The sequence below is a fragment of the Parasteatoda tepidariorum genome, chromosome 2, assembly GCF_982258835.1.
Source record: "Parasteatoda tepidariorum strain Cologne lab strain chromosome 2, Ptep-v5.0, whole genome shotgun sequence".
In the NCBI taxonomy this organism is placed as follows: domain Eukaryota; kingdom Metazoa; phylum Arthropoda; class Arachnida; order Araneae; family Theridiidae; genus Parasteatoda; species Parasteatoda tepidariorum.
Genome location: NC_141756.1, coordinates 63,541,244 through 63,563,092, shown reverse-complemented (window position 1 = coordinate 63,563,092; position 21,849 = coordinate 63,541,244). Strand labels below are relative to the sequence as shown.

Sequence of the window (21,849 nt, the reverse complement as noted above, 5' to 3'; positions counted from 1 at the left end):
CTCGAATTAAAAATTCAAAAATTTGGACTTAGAAATTAATAATGTTAAGACAGCTGTAAAGGACACGTCTTGACCTTAGAATTAACCACAAATGGAAATTTTGATAATTATGAGGTTAAATATTATTAAATGAACTTAGTGTAAAAAAGTCGCAAGAAATTAGATTTTGAAAAATAAATTATCCTGAAAATTCTTTTCATCCAAAAGTGTTATTATTGAAGACAAAATGTCTATTTCTTTCATTTGCTTATTTTCGATTAAATGTAGAGATGTTTAGTTTGTCAATCTTTTCGGAAGTAGACTTCATTTCTGTCTTGTTTTCCGGCGGAAATACACCGGAAGTAAATGTAAGCATCCTAAATATTTAGAGCCATAACATATTCATTTGCTTTTTAATTAGCATAGTATGAAGAACTTATGACTTTTTTTACTTTAAATGTGATTACAATAGAAAATAAAAAAAAATTTAAAAAAAGGCTGGCTCATTGAAGACAACTAACAATTACGCTAGTTTATAACATGTTTGTGAATTTGGTTATAGCAAAGCATACAATCATTGTTAATATGGTCAGATAAAACTGATTTCACACAGTTTTAAATATTATCAGTAACACTATTAATGCCTCACTGATATCCATCATTAGCTTAAGTTGAAAAATTATTACAAAATTAATCTTGAAAGGGAACTTTGTTTAAAGGGAATCAACTAACTTTCAAGATGATGATGATTTTCAAACTTCATAAAGAGCACTCATTAAGTACTTCATAAAGTTGAACAAATGAATGGTATGAAGAATATTTTGTTGCATCATGTAAGAAATGAGAACGATCAACTAAGTTTCCTTACCATATAAGTTTTTATTTTATAACAGTAGTTAAACAGCCGACCCAATTTTTGGGTTCACGACTGCTAATGTTCACCTCCAAAGCCTTGTAATTTCGAACGAAAGAGCACTGCCTTTAGTTTTAAATTTTTAATTTGAAATAATAATCAAAACAAAAAACGGAACAATAGCCGGAATACTAAAAAAGGATGATGAATAAATAATACAAGTAAATACCTTTAAATTAGAAATTTTAGATTATTTTTCATAATTGTTACTACTGATGACACCAATGAAATTCGGAACTTCATGTCAAAAAGCGGATCATACTATATAGTATGATCCAGTTTTTTGACATGAAGTTCCAAATTTTACAGTATATAGGCATATACAAATATTTGCATATGCCTATATACCGGATCCTGGACCATCCATTAGGTTCGGTTTAAAATAACAAGGATAAGGAGTTGAACATTGATAGTCGTAAACTGAGAAAGGGGTTAGCTGTTCAGAACCGGAACTAAAATTAATATAAATAATAATAATAAACTAATATTAAAAAATTTTATTACTCTATACAAAAACGTTTATTTCCTGCAAAATATTTTAAATTTTTCTCAGTTGTAAAATATAATAAATATAAATGTAATAATAATAATAATAATAAATAATAATAACATATTAATAATAATATAATAATAAATGGCTTAATATTTTGTGAGTAAATTTTAAAGAAAACCATATTTTATTCTTCATTAATCAATTCATTCTTCATATTTATTCTTATTTTATTATTCATTACGATTAAATAAAATATTTAGTAGTTTTGGATATAATGCTCCCTTTGGCTGAATGTCCCCTCTCTGTATGCCACTGTCAACTATACTTCTACATTCTTTATAATGTTTAAAATTAAAATTTTAAAGGATTCTAGTGTAGGAATTTTATTTACGTGGCTTGAAAATGAGAGGGGGAGAAAAACACCTTACACCAAATATTTTTTGAACTCAAAATTCTTATAGTGCTGCCATCTAGCATAAAATACAATTATTTAAAACATCCGTCAAATAATCAACTAAAATTACACCTTTAAACTGTAATATTAACCATAAAAAGTTTACATAAAAAAGATCCTTTCATTAAAAATTTCAGTACAATTTATTTTCATATAAATATTTCTTTCAATTGTTTCTCTGTCAGCACAGTTAAAGAAATGTTACGATATATTTTCAAGTGAGGCAGTTCTGTCGTTCAACAAAATTTATTATAATTAATTAATTTATAATTTGAACTTGATTCATTCATTCAAGGTAAAAGATTAGATTAAAGGTATTTACATTAGATAAAATAATATTAGTTAATTTTTAACGCATTTTATTCAGATACATTTTATAAATTAAGGTATAAAATACACACTTAAAATTACGTTATTTATTTATCATTAAAAATTAAAATTTTTCCTTATATTTATGTTCCGAAGTATTTTTTATTTGATAAAATTAATGTGAGGTATTTTTTTTTTTTTTTCAATATTCAAAATTTTTGAAGAACATGTTAAGCTCCTCGTATTACAATTTGCATTACATTTTGTGGGAATCAGAAACAATTTTCGTGTAAAAAAGATAATTCAAACTTTTTACAGATATCCAGTAAAAATCTGTGCTCAAACTTGTTGTAGTTCATTTTTTTAATCAAATAAAAACGAAAAGACGTTGAAAATGAAATAAAAGTAATAATTTTAAATAAAAATCGATGCATGATATAATTTTTTAAGGCTTAAAAATTATGTGTATTGGTATAATATGAAAAATAATTCAGTTTTTATATTTTACGACTTTTTAAACAAATGTATAAATAAATAAATATTTTTTTTTTTTAAAAAATGAAACTTTTGCTGTGAAAAAAGTTACATATTCAAATCTAGATGGCAGCAGCACCTAAATTCACAAAATAATTTTGAAGACAAATCTTTTGTATAAAAAATTAGAAAAAAAAATGGCAACACAATTCCGTGCTATCGATACATATTATACATTTATTGCACACTTTCAGCCATTCAGATATATATGCAAATATATTTGTAACTAAAGAAAATAAACAAATTAATAATAATAACAATATTTGGTGATTTATTTACCTAATGGTAATTGAAAATATGTTCAGAGGTTTACGGTTTAGTCAGGGCCGTCTTAATAGCATGCAGGGCCCTCGGGCACAGAAATGTTTTGGGCCCTTATAACAGGTCATACTGCTTAAAATCGAACTAACAAAAACTTCACATACACAAAATAAAGCATTTCTAACAACACATTTGTAACATATGCAATAATTTGAACAAATTTAAATACATTTTGATTCCTCAAAAAACTGAATCCACATAAAAACTTCATTGGAAAGTAGAAAAATAGATTTCGGTTGTCTTTTTTAGTTTCCCTGGTGATAAACTATTAAAATTATTGTTTTTTGCATGATAATCAATCACTATTTGTAGAAAGAAAAACAAAATGCACACTTTATACCATAGAATATATTTATTTTTAAAAATATATCCGGCAATTTTGTTTATTCTTAGTTTTTTTTAAATGCAATTTATAAAAAGTAAGATTCTCAAAGGCCCCCTTAGTGCTTACGGGCCCTCGGGCACTGCCCGGGTGTGCCCATGCGTAAAGACGGTACTGTATTATTTGTTCTTTTTTGGGACTATCGCTAAATATATATATAGCTCTTTAGCCCCCTAATTTATGAACCGATTTTTTTCGAAATTTCGTCCACTTCCCGTAATTTGAGGGTCAGAAATCCAAATATAAAAATGTAAAATATATATCTTTATAGAAAGTACGAGAAAAATAACGTTTTTGAGTACGATTTCATGGCTAAATTAATAGTTAGCACTTATTAATTAGCATATTTAATTTCACCTCCATGAAACTCCTTAAGATTGACGTGACGTGAAGATATGATGATGCAAACAAAAGTTATTCAGGGTGACATCTTTTTCTTAATGTACACCCCAGTCCCTGTATAGTTAAGAAGTTTTATATAGTGGCTGCCGCATCGATACATTGATCTACATTTTATTGGCTTAAAAGTTTTTAAGATGTAGCGAAATAAACGAAAAGTGAAAATAAAATTGCCGATCTCCTGACTAAGCTATTGAGACCATATTTTCCGAATTGCAACCTTCTGCATCATTGAAATTGGATATCAGTATGTCATGATGTGTCATGAAATAAAGCCTTCTAACGCACCTTGGACTGGGTTACACAACTACGGTGGCTATAGCCTTTTACTATAACCCGAACGTCCTTGGTTCGAATCCTGCCAACGAAATTTTTTCTGACACTTTCCTTCAAATAAATAAAAAAAATAGAGTATTTAATAGGGCTTCAAAAATTCAACGATGTAATGATGTATTCAACGTATTGATGTAATGTATTCAACGATGCAATGATGAACAAGAATGATCATTATATTTTAATTCGAAAAAGATATTGCACTTTCAGTGAAGAATCATTCAATGTAAATGTAAGGTAGAAGGTAATTGAGATTTTAAACAAATTATTCGTCGAACAATTTTAGCAGCATATTTATGGGGAATAAAAAAAAAAAAAAAGTAATTTCCAATAAATTTGCCAAAAATCAAAAAGGATTATTTTGTATCATAAAAAGCGAAATAAAAAACGTTGAGGCTTCTTTGAAAAAAATGCATGACAGCAACAAAGTAAGAGTTTTGTTATTAAAGCATTAATTTAAAATATCCACAATATTTAATAAGATTTTTTGTGTAACTTATAATAAGGCCTCTAAAAAGTCTTAAGGTCTCCCTAGAATTCTTCAGAACTCAAAGAGAGGAGGCAGCGCCCACGTTGGGAACCTATGTTTTTTTTAACGCATTTCAAAAGAAAAACGCTATATTGTTGTTGTTCTCATCCCCATGAGCAGCAGAGCTAGATCAGGTCCATGAGCTCGTTCACTCTGAGAAAGTTTAGCACCAACTGGGGACCTTGAACCAGGTCCTGCCTGGTAAGTCCCAGACAAGATAAAACGCTAAATATAAACGCTAGACAAAACGCGAAACAAAAAAAGAAAAACGCTAAATATAAAAGCTGGATAAAACATGAAACAAAAAAGAAAAACGCTTTTCTTTTAGTTTCTTACATTATTTCAACAATTACGATATTATTTAACGCTTAAAATAGCAAAAATTATTACTCGGTAAATAGCATGTGTTACACTTACGAAAATGGATAGCACAGTTATAATTATAAAAATTGATAGCATATGTTTATTATTATTGTGCTTTAAAATGTTTCATTACACTAATTTAAGAATTTTTATATAAAATATTCTGTAAAACAACAAGCTTAAGTCAGATTATTTTTCAATAATTGAATTAGGAATATATAAGAATTAAATATAATAATATAAAAACAAATAACATAATATTATAGTTAAACATGTAAAAACAAACAAATTTAATTTTAAATAAATTAATGTGTTTCAAAACATGCATTAACAAGTTTTTTATGACATTTATTTTATTTAATTATGACATTTATTAAATATTTTATTATTAAAATATTTAACGTAAGAAAATATTATTTCAAACTATAGAACATTACAGAAATATAAAAGCAGAGCAAAATTTTGAATAAATTACTTCAGAAGCATTTCGACTTGATAAACGTTAGTACATAAATAAGATAGTATTATAGTATTTCAAAATGGTTTCCAGGCATTCTTCGGATAACTTTTATGCAGCAAATAACACTTCATAACTAATCATTTTAATGATATATCATTTCCCATAATTCAAAAGTGAATAATAAAATATGACAATACCAAGGTCATAAATTGCTAAACTATTTTCATAACATTCATTTAAAGATTCGAATTAAATCTAATTAGTTTGAAAACATGCAAATATACAGAAATGAAAAAGCCTTTCTTCTTAAGAATTATCAAAAAGTATACACTGCAAAAAAGAACGGATCAAACTATGGTAAAAAAATGACACTTAGAGGGCCGGTACTTTTTACCATAAAATCCATTTTTACAGGAACATGTTGCGGTACAAAAATCTGATATACTGTAATTTTTACAGTAATAATTACCTTAAAATCACTGAAAACTGTAATTAAATAAATAATATAGTAAAAATTACAGTATAATAATTTACGGTAAAAGTTAATTTTACGGTAAAATGGATATTACGGATGAGGCCCCCAAAGTGCCTGTACTTAATACGGTAATTTGATCGGCAATTTTTTACAGTATAGGAGCTCCAGACGCTTTAATGGTTTTGTGAAAGGCACACTACTCATATTTGTCAAAATGTATATGTTTAAATTAAAGTTGTAAGCTAGACGAAAAAAAGTTGAGATGATATTAGGTTAAGAACATTTTTCATTCTAAAAATATTTCACGAAGAAAACTGTAAACTTCATCGAAACATAAAATCTTAAAATAGATAGCTTGAGAATGACCAGTTTGTTAAATGCCCTTGGTTAATAAAAAACAGTGTTTTTCTTTAGTCTGTGTATCTATTTAGAAAAGAAATAAGGACGATACATATTTAGAGTATTCCTTTGACTTTAGTACGAAATGTCATAACATTTCTAATATTTTAAAACTACTACGGTATTTACCAAATTCTTTTCTTAATATTGTGTGAGGAAAAAAAACTTCATGAGTAAAATAGGATTTCAATTTTAAAATTTTACATGAAAGCAATTTAAAACTGTATTAGCTTATGTTAAATTACATTACTATCAATGATTTTCATCAGGAATGTTTAGAATTTTTTTTAAACAATCTTCATTTGAATGTTTTTAATTCTTCACAGTAAAATTGTTCAATAAAGGAAAACGACTTAAACATGATAGTCATTCATTAAATAAAGACGATACATATTTAGAATATTGATTAGACTTTAGCACGAAATTTCATGGCTTTTCTAATATGTAAAGGCTAATAAGATAATCACAAATATCTTTTTAAATAAACTATAATTAAACAACTATTTAAGCAAAATATGATTTCATTGCCACAGTTTTATGAATTTGATCTGAAAAAAATTTAAAATTGCATCAGTTTATGTTAAATTGTATTATTATTTGAGATTTTTATCCGGTATGCTTTGACTTTATTTTAAAATTTTTTTAAGAACTCTACATTCGAATATTTTTATTGCTTATTAAATAATCTATACAAAGGCAAAATTCACAATAAAGGTGTTTCATGAAAGTAAACGACTTTAATATGATAGTTATTCATTAAATAAAGACTATACATATTTAGCATATTCATTAGATTTTTTTCCCCCGAAATTTGATGGCATTTCTAATATTTTAAAGCTCATAAGACAATCACGAAAATCTTTCTTTTAATAATCTATGAGTAAATAACTATGTAAATAAAATGTGATTATATATTGTTAAAGTTTTGAGAAATTTATCTGAAAAGAATTTAAAATTGTATGAGTTTAATCTAAATTGTATAATACAATTGTTAAGAGTTTTTTTTTATCAAGGAAGCTATAACTTTTGTAATTTAAATTTTTTTAAACGATTTACAGTCAAATGTTTCTTATGTTAGTTAAATACTCTATATCAGGGCAATATTTGCAAAAAAAATATTCAATAAAAGAAATTAACTTAATGTAAAAATTATTCAAGGAAAGTAGTGAGCTTATATATGGTATTTTAATGTTTTGAAAAGCATGAAATGAAACGAAGCATTTTAAAGAAGAAATTTGTTATTAAAATAGGTCAAAAAATTGCATACCTATTACGTTATTTGGAATTTGTCGAATTTGAAAAATAATGCATTAAAATCATAGAAATTTTAGTTTTTTTTTTTCAAAAAATCATTCTGTTAAAAACTCTGAAGCGTGTTGAACAGTAATATTACACAATTCTACATTGTTAGAAATTTCTCGGAAAAGGTGGTTAAATAACAATTTATTTAACTATTATTTTACCATATTAAAACAAAATAGTCAAATAACCATAACTAAGATGACATTCAAAATTTTAACTGTGGGAAAAACTCTTTATTATTCTTTATTTAAAACTCTTTATATTCTGCTTTCACCTAATGTGATTAAACAAGTAGAATTTTATCGCACAAGCTATCCAACCTAATGAAGCCACTTTACTTCCTTGCACCTAGGTACATATTATGTACTACTAGGTACTTATATATTATATACTTATATATTACATACTTATATATTATATACTTATTTATTATATACTTATATATTATATACTTATATATTATATACTTATATATTATATACTTATATGTTACTAGGTACATACAAACATTTGTTATTAAATAAGCCAGTTCTTGCAGGTGCAGAAAACTCATGACACTGAAACATATTTTAAATCAATGCTTAAAAAACAAACAACTCAAACAACGACACTTAACCAATAATTTTTAACAAAACAATTTTTAGTTGCACTTATTCCGAAGGGGATCATTTGATTTTACCTACAATGCATAGGTTTTTATTCAATATTTGATTTAAATCTATCTTAAATCTTTTGACATTGTTTTCACCAGATGAGAAGTATAATTTAGCCAAATATATCTCTTAAACAATAAACAAAATTGGCAATACAGAAAGTTATATTAAATTTTGGAGAATATCAGGGCTTAAGAACAAAAGTCTTTATGTTTAAAATAAAAATTTATATAGAATTTTGTTCTTTTTCAAATTATTAAACTTTTAAAAATTCAGCATATTGCTCTTTATTTATTTTAAGAAAAGAAAAAGTTCTCTATTGAGCTTTGCATAACTTATTGATTTAACTTTCTCATAATGAAAAACCTTAATTCTAACAAGCCTATAAAGATAAAAAATTATATTTTGGTCAATTTTCTGTTACAAAACACTCAGTGAAAAGCTTTTCAGAAACAGTAAATTATGAAACTATTGACACCAACTATAACTTAGATGAAATTAAATTCTAACAAAATCATAAATAAAAAGTTACACTTTATTTAACTTTCTTTTATAAAATACTTTCTGAAACCTTTAACAGAAGAAATAAATCCCAAAACCATTGAGACCAAAAATAACTTAGATGAAATTAATTCTAACAAACTCATAAATAAAAAATTACATATTAGTTAATTTTCTTTCAGAAAATACTTTCTGAAACCTTTAAAAGAAGTAATAAACAAATCCTAAAATTATTGACACCAACTATAACTAAGATGAAATTAAGTTCTAACAAAATCATAAATAAAAAATTACATACTAGCTAACTTTCTTTTTTAGAAAATACTTTCTGAAACCTTTATTAGAAGCAGTAAATCATAAAACTATTGTAACCAACAGCAGCCTAAAAAAATCAAATTATAACAAAATTATAAATAAAAAAATTTACATTTTAGTTAAGTTTCTATCTGCAGTAAATTATAAAACTATTGTAACCAACAACAGCTTAAATCTATTTACAAAAAAATTATAAATAAAAAATATTACATTTTAGTTAATTTTCTATCTGAATCTATTTTCTGAAACCTTTATTAGAAGCAGTAAATCATATAACTGTTGTAACCAATAGCAGCTTAAAGGAATCAAATTATAACAAAATTATAAATATAAAATATTACATTTTAGTTAACTTTCTATCTGAGAGTACTTTCTGAAGTCTTTCTTAACTATTATTACTTTATTATAAAACTATTGTAACCCACAGCAGCTTAAAAAAGTCAAATTATAACAAAATTATAAATAAAAAAAATTACATTTTAGTTAACTTTCTATCTAAAAATATTTTCTGAAACCTTTATTAGAAGCAGTAAATCATAAAACTATCGTAACCAACAGCAGCTTAAAGAAATCAAATTATAACAAAATTGAAAAAAAATAATACATTTTAGTTAACTTTCCATCTGAAAGTATGCTCTGAAACCTTTATTAGAAGCAGTAAATCATAAAACTATTGTAACCAACAGCAGCTTAAAGAAATCAAATTATAACAAAATTAAAAATAAAAAAAATTACATTTTAGTTAACTTTCCATCTGAAAGTATGTTCTGAAACCTTTATTAGAAGCAGTAAATCATAAAACTATTGTAACTAACAGCAGCTTAAAGAAATCAAATTATAACAAAATTTTAAAAAAAATAACATTTTAGTTAACTTTCCATCTGAAAGTATGTTCTGAAACCTTTATTAGAAGTAGTAAATCATTAAACGATTAAAGATCAACAAATAATTTAGATTGAAGCATTATTAGATTTTCAAAGTTTCTTCTTCCATATTTCATGCTTCTGAACAAGAGAGCCAGATATCAATTGAAATCTCGTCTTCCCAATAACTCTTTGTGGACAAGCGGACGCACCGAAGAAATGAACCGCTCTAAATAACCACGAAAAGCTGCACTAATGCGTAAAGGTCATGGTCATATGATCTTTGAACATTGAAATGACAAAGCGTTTGAGACGTCAATAGAGATCACGGCATCCATATAGAATTTGGAAACGTTTTGAATATGCTTTTAGGCCATATCCTGCACGAACTTGGTATAAAAGAAAACCATCTTAAGAAAGATTCTCAATTGCAGAAGTTACAGTAAACCACCTAACACATCAGAATGCACTGCCTAGTGAGTACCTTGAATTTTTATCACAATTATATCACATTTTAAAATCTGATGTATTAAACCATAAATGATTTAAATTATAAAAAAATTGATTTATGATTATAAGCTGATTAATTCCATTTATGAAATAATTGATTTGTTACAGTAAAATGTGAAATACGATATAAGTGCAAAATGGATTTGATTTTTGTTGGTATTTGAATTGTGATAAAGATACCTTGTATTTTTATCAGAATTCCATCACATTTTAAAGTCTGATGTATTAAACCATCAATGATTTAAATCATAGAAAAATTGATTTATAATTATAAGCTGATTAATTCTATTTATGAAATAATTGATTTGTTACAGTAAAATGTGAAATACGATATAAGTGCAAAATGGATATTTTTTGTTTTATTACTCCAAATTAAGAGGATGCCATACCACTGGTGAAACTTTTCGACGTAAATTCTGTTTAACCTCCATTATTAATTTGAAATTTAGAAGGAAAAAGTATGTTCTGGCTAACTTAGAAAAAGCCAAAATGGTGACAAAAAAATCATTTAATTGATGACAACAAAAAAAAAAAAAAAAATTCAAAACATCAAAGTGGAAACAAATTATTGGAAGTGAACTTCTCCATTGCGTAATCTTAAGTTATCTTCTCGTAATTTATTTTCATTTTAATATTTTAAAAATTTCCTTTCAATATTTGAAACATCGGTGCTCTACGTTTGTCTGAACTCACTTTTTCTATGCTTTAAATTTTAAATAATTCATGGAGGTGAAACAGAATTTACGACAAAAAGTTTCCTCCGTAGTATGGCATCCTCTTAATTGGTTTACTGTGGATCTTATTAATATTATTTTTTACTAAACTCAAGTTTAACGTAAATATTCATAGCAGCTTTGTGAAAAAGCTTCTATCAGTCTTTAAAATTATTTTACGGATTATCTCAAATATTGCAATTTGTAATATTTCTCTCAAAACTTTAAAAGAAAACATTTATCACTGTTTTAATATTGTTTCGCTATGATACAATATTATAAATGAATCAGGATTCAATAAGTTTCCCCATATGTGTGATATTCAATTCAATTTAGGTAGTCTAGAACAAAATATGAAAATATTTAATGTCTTACTGAAAAAAAATTACATTGCTTATCATGAAATGAAATTATTTTCAAAGTCAATTTTTTTTAAACTTTCCTTAATTCAGTAAAAACTAACATATTAATGATATTTATAATAAACCACTGACACAATTATCTTTTTAAAAATCAATTTTAATTTTAAAACTTGAAAGTAATTCCAGCAAAAAAAATGACGTCTAAGAAATTTATAATGTTTAAACTTAATTTTACTTTGAATAGAATTTTTACCGATAGTTAAACTCAATTTCCTTCATATAGCAGGGACATATTCAAGTGAGAATACGTTTTAAGCTTTTTTCTCTTCCCTTTGTATCCTAGTAAATTTCAAATAAAGTTCATAGAAAAAAACTTGCACAAATATTTCTATTATTTTCTATCTTAACTCTAAATAATACAATTTAAATTTCCTATTGAAATACTATAGCATCATCAATCACAATAAATCAAGCAAAAACTTGAAACAATTAATTTGAGTTTAAATTGTTTTTAATTTTGATTCGTATCAATCCTATTTTACCACATCAATGGTTTTGTCAATGGGAGATGAGTACAAAAAGGATACATTTTATCTTTATGGTTAAAGAATATTATATATATGTTATTATCTTTTTGAATATTTCTTTTAAATACTATATTTTTTCTGATCAACTATTAATATAATATATCATATTTAAGATTAATTAACAAATAGAATTTGCATGAAATTTAATAATTTGACCTATAATACGCTTGATTTTAAATTTAAAAAAACATTGTCGTATCTATATTATATCACCATATTTAGTACACTATATACACATTGCATAAATGATGTTAGAAATAAAATTTAGACAATATTTACAGTAAATAAATATAAATCAAAAAATATTGCACACATACTTAAAATTGATATTATTACTTTTTTCAATAGCAATAGTCTTATATTCTTGAGTGACATTTGCTAAATGTCTGAATACATAACTACTTCATAAAAATGCATATAACTACACATAATGTAAATTATTGACATTTTGTTTAGAAATAAAGCATATTCGAGGATTTATCGCATTTAAAATGAATATTAAAACACTTTATGACTTGAATTGATAATTTCAATTGATCATTTGAACTCAATTCATACGTAAAAACATTAATATATAAAATTAAAAAGAACTCAGTTATAATGCTTAATGAAAATACGAAACTTTTCAAGCAGCAATAAACAAGCAACTTATGGGCATCTATTATATTTTTAAAAGTGTTGAACGTTGATTTGTGTGATATTCTAAATTTCTCTTTCAGATAATTATTTGCATTTCAATACCTATTATCACCGCTCAGTATGATTCAGCTCCCTACCAAGCTGATCCTCGTCAGAATTACCTTAATCGTCCTCAGGGTCCTTCCTATTACAGTCAATATTCAAGCTTAGGTTCACAGGGATTTAGTAGTGAGAGTAACTCAATATATCCTGGACCAGAAGCTCCGATGCCTCATTCAAGAGCACCGATAACCAAGCAACTCCCTAATCTACAGCAAAATGAGGTTATTGAGGAGTACCATAATCCGAGGTTACCTCATCAGCAATATAATGGTGGACCAAGAAGCCTCAGGTATAACGATTGTTATCAAGTTCAATTCTCAGTTTATATTGCACATCTTATTATAGTTTACCATATTAATGTGCTCTTAACTAAGCAAAGCTTTAGAATATTTATTTTCCGCTTAAACAAACATCATACAGACAAGGAGAAAATTTCTGGTAAAATACCGTATTGTATGGTTATGAGATTTCCAGTAAAAAATTTACATAATTCTGGTATTAAAAACCAAAATATACGGTATTTGAATCATTAATTTGTAATTTTTTTGTTCAATTAACAACGGTTTATTAGAAATTCTAGTTTTCAAAATTATAGCTCTTATTACCACATATTTAGTAAGAAATACATAAATGAAATTTTCTTTTTAACCGAATAAAAGATTTTTATGCGATTTTTTGGAGGCATCATGATAAAATTACTAAATTTTAGCACCTAATAAAAATCACATCTTATTATTGTTTTTTAGTGTTTCCATACAGTCTGAAACACGTTAAATTTTACCATATTCTGGTAATTTTGAACATGCTTTTTTTCTTAGTGTAGCTTTTAAACAACGTTATGCAAGGGATGAAAAAAAATCAACATTTTTAAAATACGCTTGCAGCGATTTAATATTATTTTTTTGATGAAAAGAAGTTGACATTTATAGTACAAAAAATGTAAAAAACAGCTCACAAATTTTATTTTAAAGGATCTTTTTTCTTAAAAAAATACTATAAGTTTTAATTTCACGTTATTTGTAATTATTACATTTTTTTTAATTATTTGTATTTAATTCCTGATCAATCAGTTTGTTTTTAAAATATTATTCTGAAGTATTTGAAGTTTAGTTTTGAAATATTTTAAAATAACAAAAGAATTTTAGTATAAATATATATCTGCCCAATTTTCCATATTAATGGCTTAATTCTATATAAATGAATAAAATTAAATGCATTTCATTTAGAATAAAATTATGTGACGATAAAATTTGAAACAGATAGTATTTGCATCAAAATTGTAAAAAGTTACGCAGTTCACGACGAAATTATTCAGCAGCGTCTTTTGGTGGAATGTGCACATCCAAGTTTAGGATTAAAAAAAATTTTAAAAAAACTAAAAAAGAACATTTTCGATGCAAATACGAGTAGATAATAAATATAAAGAGGGTATTGCGTAACCTTCGATTTTAACTTAATTATTTTTAAAAGTTAAAAATTGAGCTAAAAATTTAGTCAAAATATTTTAGCATCAGGAGTAGCAAATTAATGCTCTAGCAAGCAAAAACCGAAAATGACATTGAAATCTTTCAAATCACTAGTAAGAAAAGATAGATGACTAAACTTTCAAAACGAGATTGACTGTATGAAGAGATTTAGAGGCTCTTATAATCACTATTTAACTTCATTCTGTTTCCTCCGGCAATCAAACATGTTTCGATAACTTTAGTTCCGCCTTGCACAGCAGTGATTCATTAGGTTTCGGTAGCACGAAAATCTAAGTTTGTTGTAATCTAATTATATGAAATAATTGAGAGACGTACAAAGTGAGTCAAATAAGACGGTTTTAATGAGCATTAAATAAAATAACACACAATTCCCTTAATACAACTTTCAGAAACTTACATTCTTCAGTACAATTACGTTTAACTTAGGCAGTCTACAGTAAATTACTACAAAGTTAAAAGAGCTAAAAAATTTTAATTTTCATAACTATAATTTTAGGTACAACTATTATTTTTAGATGTAATTCATGTAACATCATAGATACAATTAGATGATTTAGATGCATTGATGATTTAGATGCAATTTTTATAACATAAATTTTTCAAACATTCAATGATGAAAACATCATTACCAGTAATACTTAACCCCAATTTGTAAAAAAAAATATTTTTAAAATTATTGCCCTTTTTACAGCTGACTGCACAAATGCAAACAAAGTATTTTCAGTTAATAGAGAGAGCGAGAAAGATAGACAGATATATAGATATATGAAATCATATTAAATATACTTATTGCAAATCTCTCATTTAATATCCATTCATATCTTTGTAAACACAAAAGTTGCTTTGAAGCATCTGGAAAGGTATTAAAACTAAAAATTATTTATACTGCAGGCACCAGGAATCAGTTTTCAATACGAATGTGAATGAAAATGGTAGACAGAGAAGAATTGACAAACCGTGGTCATCATCTCCACGTGAAGAATATAGAAATCGTCAGAGGAACATTCGTCCATACATAAGTAGGAGGGATGAGCCCTCCAGATATTCCAGGCATTATCAAATCGATGCAAAACTAAGTCCACTTACGACCAAAAGAAATCCAAGAATTGTTAAGTACATTGCAGGTAAGAAAATAAAAACCATATAACATGAAAAAGTTTTAATGAACGTTTTGTGGTAAAACTTGTCCTGAAAATTAAGTTAAATGTTGTTTTGCAAATAAACAATGGACAGCTTCCTGATGTTTTTATGCATTGTAAAGTTGATTCCTTCTAATTCACAGAAAAATTACTTGTTGTCCTAAACTCTTCAATGAATGAATTATTGGTCATTTTGTTTTTAGACTGGAAAAACTTGAAGTTTAAGTTCGGCTGTATAGTATACTATGTTCAATATCCTCTTGATTGGCAGTTTGATGTTTTTACTCATAATGAGGCCCGTAATTCTTTCCAATTAACTAAAACGTCAATTGCTTATCTTTTCTAAAATCTTTAATAGAGGAATGGTCTAGACTAGATGACCAATATTTATCTGAATTTAAGTTGTTCTCTAAAGAATTTGCTAAACAACAGACAAGCATTTATCAAATATCAAGTTTAATAAGCATTTACCTTACAACAATGATTTTATAAACGAACACAAATTAACCTTAAAATATATGTTATTCCTTATCGTTAATTTTAATTGATAAGACACGTCAAGACCTTTTTAGGGATTATAAGATGAGTAAAACTTAAAACCTAGATTTCCCACATTTCTGATAGAAAGTTCAAATTCGATTCCCTTCAATACTCTCGAATAGCAAAGAATCAGTTTTTATCAGCCACACACCACTCAGCAGCTTCGATCAAATTAATTACTAATATTTATTTAAAAATAACTCTAAAAATAAGTTGAGCATTTGCAATTACCTATTTATTCTAAATTTTCTCAATATTTTATAAAAATATCATCAGCACTCACTGTTTGTTATTAATTATCAACATTCAAAAATTACTTAAAAAATATTTTGAACAAGTGCAGTGCTCGAATTAGTAGGGAATATTTTGTTTCTTATGATAAATATAAATAGTGTCAAGAAAAATTTAGATTTATTAATAATTTTATTTTTGAAATCAGAGCTTTAAATATAACTTAAAATGTTTGGAAATAGGTATTCGTAAAAATAATTTCGGCATGGATAAGGGCAAGGATTATTTTGTTCATTGTCACCCCCCACCCCTGAAAAAAGGCATAGTTCAATTTAAATTATTTATAAGATTTTATAATAATTGTATTTATTAGATTTATTAAGAATTTTATTTTTGGTATGTAAAGCTTGGTAGTTCAAGACATTTAATTAATCTTCTGCATTAATAATAATTATCTTAATATATAATAATATGGATGTTAAGAAATATTAAGAGTTGATCATTTTAAATTTTGGAATGTTGTTTGCTTTCAATATTTAATAATAATTATGATGCGAATGTATGCTTGTAGATAAAAATGGATTTGCTTTGCGGGAAGACCTTGTGAAGCCTCTTCAGAACACTATTGACAAAGTACGTCAAGAATCGAAGAGAAGAATTTTGACTGCAGCAGCACCCTCTGGACCACCCCGAAGCTCTTCAATGATGTCCCATGTCGTTACGTCAGCTATCCAGGTAGCGGGTCAACCGAATAATTCCGGATTAGGAAAATTTTTGCCGAAAATATTTGACATCAAAACTGGAAAAAGATCTAATCCAGTTGACAGATTACATAATTACTCTATTGAGAAGATATTATAAGGTTTTATAATATCTTCAAAGAAACTTGTCATTTAATTTCTTCGATTGAGAAGTTTTTATGAGAATTTAGTGTCAAACTAATTTATTGTATATATTGTACAAACATTGTAGATCTTCAGGTATTTTTTTCTAATGTTTTCTTTTAGTTAATAAATAAATTTTTCGCTTTTTTCTTATTTTTGAAGTGTTTTGAAAAAAATTTTGATTGAAAATGCATTGATAATTACTAACATTTCAAATGGAAAGAGAGTTTAAAAAAATTTATATACAGAACTAAATTTTCAGCTTTTTAAATTTGAAAAAAAAGTTTCTCTGAAATTCTTTTAAAATTACGAATATTGTATCTGAGAAAAAATAAATAAGTAAATAAAATGTAAAAACCTAAACAGAAAATTTTTTGAAAATTTTTCCTCTTTTACAAATGCGACTGAAAAAAGGACTTGATATGTTTCCAATGATAATTACGAACATTGTTAACGGGAAAATATAAAAGGCAAACATTTGAAAGTAAAAGATTTTGAAGTTTAGTTTTTGAATGTTTTGCTTTTTTTGTTTTTTAGAATTTAAAGAGAAATCATGTCTAAAATTAATTAATACGCTAATTGTAAATGGGGAAAGATAAAAATGAGAGATTTTATTTCTAACTTTCCTAAAGTTTACGAGTTTATTATGATGTTAAAAGATGTTAAATTAATTAATACGTTAAATTAATTAATATATTAATTAATTAATACGTTAAATTAATTAATATATTAATTAATTTAGTAATAATTAAATTAATTAATAATTAAGACAAGTATATAGATAGTTCTAAAGAATAGAAATGTATAGATTCGATAAAAGTTCTGTTCTTTTCAGTGGAAATATAAAAACAAACATAAATAAACTATTGAGCAATTGCAAGAATTATTCATTCTTCATAAAAAATTATTAAAAAGAGTGCTTAAGGAAAAGAAAAGAAAATGAACTGAAAACATTTTATTAAGGAAATAAGACTTGTTTGACTTATAAAAGGGTAATCTGCATAGATATAATTTACATATAAAAATTAAGAAGGAATAGTTTACTGATAAAAAATTAACTTCTGATAATTTTAAAATTAGAAGAACATTTCAAATGCAGATATTATTTACTATAATTTGTTATTTTGTAACGCTACGGAAATAATGATGTTGATTTGTGGTTTTCATCCTCCTACGGATTATATTATTTTTATTTATTTACCCGCAGAATTCACTGCGGTTTTAGAGTAATTATCAGTGGCAATTTTTCCCACGAATTCTCTTTTTATGCAAAATGTTTTTGAAATGATTTCTATTATTATTATTTTTTGCGCGTTTAGAAGAGAGTCTGAACATAAAACAAATTTACATTTTAAGTTAAGGTTCTTTTACAAAATTACCCGGGTATTTCGAAGGTAGAAAAAAGCAATAATGTGATCATTCAATCCAATATTTGATTTTTCGTAAATTCGTCGAGTGTTAACTTGTATAAATTAAGTTTAAATATCCAATTTTGAACAATAAAATATTCTGGAAACTTTGTAAAAAGCGACTCTTTAAAATACAAATTATCTTGGGTATTACTGTAAAACAATATTATGTCAAATAATCAAAAGCATGAATTATTGTATTTGATATTTTAGCATAACTATACTCAGAAATAATTTTAAAGTAATCAGAAATAATTTCCCCCATAAAACTATTCAAGAGATATAAAAAAATAAAATTTTTCATTTACCATTTCTATAAAAAAGTAATGATTATTTAATAAAATGTATTTTTAAATAAAATTACTTTTGCAGTAACGAGCTAAAAAAATTGAAATGAAAAAATTGAATTATGATTACTTTTGTACAGAACAACAAATTAAGAAAACTCTTAAATCGTAAGAGTTAGCTGCTCTTTCGAACAGAACAACGAATTAAGATATCTTTTAAATCGTAAAAGTTAGTTTCTCTTTTGCACAGAAGACTGAATTAAAATAACTCTTAAAAACACAAACATGTCAAATTTAGAAACTCAAAATTTTGTATTGTCTAGAGACATTCATCTTTTTGATTAATTGATTTACGAAATACCAAATTAAGTCTACCCCCACACTTTTTACATAATTAATTTACACTCATATTTTTCATGTATTAATGTTCAGGCATAATTTATATGCATTTACGTAACATTAATTTAATATAGAAACATAGAGAATGTTTATATTCCTTTCTGTACTCTACAATATTGTAGGTATAACACTCGTTGGTATTCATTGACTACGACTGAACTTAAAATCAATAATGCAAGTTTTCTTCCTTTCATACATTTTACTTTTTGAAGTATTAAATTGAAATGTACAAAGTTCTGACTGATATAAGAGAGGATAGAGCACGTTCATATTTCGAGTTGTACGATGCAGGGCTAATATTACAGTTTGTTCATTTATCAAACAAATTGAAAATGAATGCAAAATTACATAATGCTTTATTCATATTTCAAATACATTATATTTGTGAAGGAATCGGAAATAAGGAAGAGATTTTAAAATTAGAATAAATGAAATAAAATATTCGTATGTTTATCCTAATATGAATAGATGGAACAATTGGCACTTTAATTATATTTTAATAATGAAATAAAGGGAAAAAACAATAAACGTTGCAATTAAACTTTATTGTTACAGAATACCCATATATTTCAAATATTAGAGGAAGAGGGAAACGTATTCCTTAGATACATTTTATTAACAGAAAGATAGGAAAAAGCAATGCATTTTACAGTAAGCATAAATGCAATAAAATGCTAGTATAAAGCAAAAAACAACGAGAATGAAGCACACACGAACGTATATTAATGGACTTACTATAATTTCAATTGCATAAACAGGAATCTGCCTTAAAGTCTAAACACCAAATGAATTTATGTCATTACTAGAAGTAAAACTAAAGTATGTCCATTTATGTACTTTCATTCGTGATTAAATCATGTTGTTTTTTGCTTTAGCCTGTAATACAAAGTATATCTTCTCTTTTGATGTAAAATTCTAGTATGTTTCTCATAATGTAAGAGAGAAAAAGAAATACTTTCTATCCACAGTCTAAAAAAAATAAAATAATAACAGTTTCAATAAACGCAAATGCAATAAAATAGTCATATATTTCTCATAATATTAGAAGATTATGAATACTTCACATGCATTTTGTTAACGAAAGAAAAGAAAGGGAAAAAAACAAGAAACTTAACAATGGGCATAAACTCAATAAAAATTCTAACTCTTTCTTATACTCTAAAAGCCTTTTTTTTGTAATGCTAGACGAAGATAAAATAAAGGTATTGATTTCTTCGTTTTGAATGCTATAGAATAGTGAATGTAGTGTTTTAAAATAGAAACTAATTAAATTTACATATAATTTCATATTATTTAGAAAAATAAATAAACTTAGTATAGAAAATAATGCTAATTATGCCGCCCATTCTCGCTTTTGATTTTTTGCTTCTCAAATATCAAACTATATGCTTTTCTTTATTAAAATAAGTGCCTTTCAGTTTTTATTGTTACTTCCGAAGTATCACTAAAAATAATTTAACGTTTTGTAAAAAAGAACCAGTTTCTTAATGTGGAGGTTACCTTGTGAAAAATGGATGCCATACCTAGATTTCTGTCACCGAATCTTCAAGACCTTAACTAACCTTCAAAAAGTAAAATGGAAGAGAACAAAATAAGTGTACACGAAAACAATTTATAGACAGGAAAACAACATTAAAATGCATACCGCGTGCACTATCGTGTATTTATTGTATACAACAAACCCAGTACTTCGATATTGAGTAATCTACGAACTTTTTAGCAACACAACATCCAATATTGCACTGCCCTCTAATATACGGGTGTCTCGGTATCCACTCTTTCAACGCCCTAAATTGGTTCCTATCGCTGCCGTCAGGGGCGCTGCCCCCTGACATTAATCAGCTTTCAATTGCCCTCGATTAGATAGGGAGAAGTGTTAATGTTTCTCACGTCTAGGTGACAAAAAAAAAAAGAATGAGAGAGCAAGAAAAGAAAAATATAAATAAATGGTGCGATTGATGGTTTTTATGGATTTGACAAAGGGTTAAATAGGGGGTTTCGATTTGGAATTACACAGCTGCGTCTTTCAATATAATCGCAAATAGCCTATGATGAAATTCTTTTTGCTCTTACCATGAAAAATGAGAATGAATTTATAGCTTATAAAAAAAAATTTCCTTTTCACCAATAGAAACATTGTAAGTGTCTTAACGGGCTGGAACAAATGGTGCATTAATAGTTTTGTTTCGCCGATTTTATCCCCATCTTTCTTTTGCGAAGGAGCGGTGATTCTCACTCTTAATGTTTCATAATATTTACTGATAAAACTGTAACAAGAAAAAAATTTAAGTGACTTGAAAATAGATTCATATTTTTGTGATTAATAAATTTTCGATATGTATCCAATAATTTAATTAAAAAAATATCACAGTTAAAAAAATTTAATAAAAATGAATGAAAAACAGGCTATTTTTTAAGACGTTTCTTTATCGAAAATGTCGCCTTAGATTTTTCATAATATTTTATGATACAAATGCAAAAAATACAGGAAATTAATTTACTTGAAAATACGCAATATTTTCATTAAAAAATTATATTTCAATTTATAATAATGACTAAAATAACAATAAAATAATTAAAAAT

At 26.0% G+C, this 21,849-nt stretch overlaps 1 protein-coding gene and 1 long non-coding RNA gene across 2 annotated transcripts in view; one reads left to right on the top strand and one right to left on the bottom strand.

Annotated features, from left to right (window-relative positions):
• LOC139425007 (uncharacterized) overlaps window positions 1-21,114 on the bottom strand; it is a 29,984-nt gene extending 8,870 nt beyond the window's left edge. The window contains exons 1-2 of the long non-coding RNA XR_011636159.2: window positions 20,912-21,114; window positions 20,767-20,828 (exon numbers count right to left, since the gene is read on the bottom strand). This is a non-coding gene — a long non-coding RNA (uncharacterized LOC139425007). The remainder of the gene's footprint in view (window positions 1-20,766; window positions 20,829-20,911) is intronic.
• Window positions 10,284-17,321, top strand: LOC107442305 (uncharacterized). Its single transcript, XM_021144248.4, has 4 exons — window positions 10,284-10,453; window positions 12,869-13,179; window positions 15,269-15,501; window positions 16,859-17,321. Exons 1-4 carry the CDS (start codon window positions 10,442-10,444, stop codon window positions 17,146-17,148), a joined length of 846 nt encoding a protein of 281 aa, XP_020999907.3. The 5' UTR covers window positions 10,284-10,441; the 3' UTR covers window positions 17,149-17,321.
• Window positions 21,115-21,849: the final 735 nt, after the last annotated feature.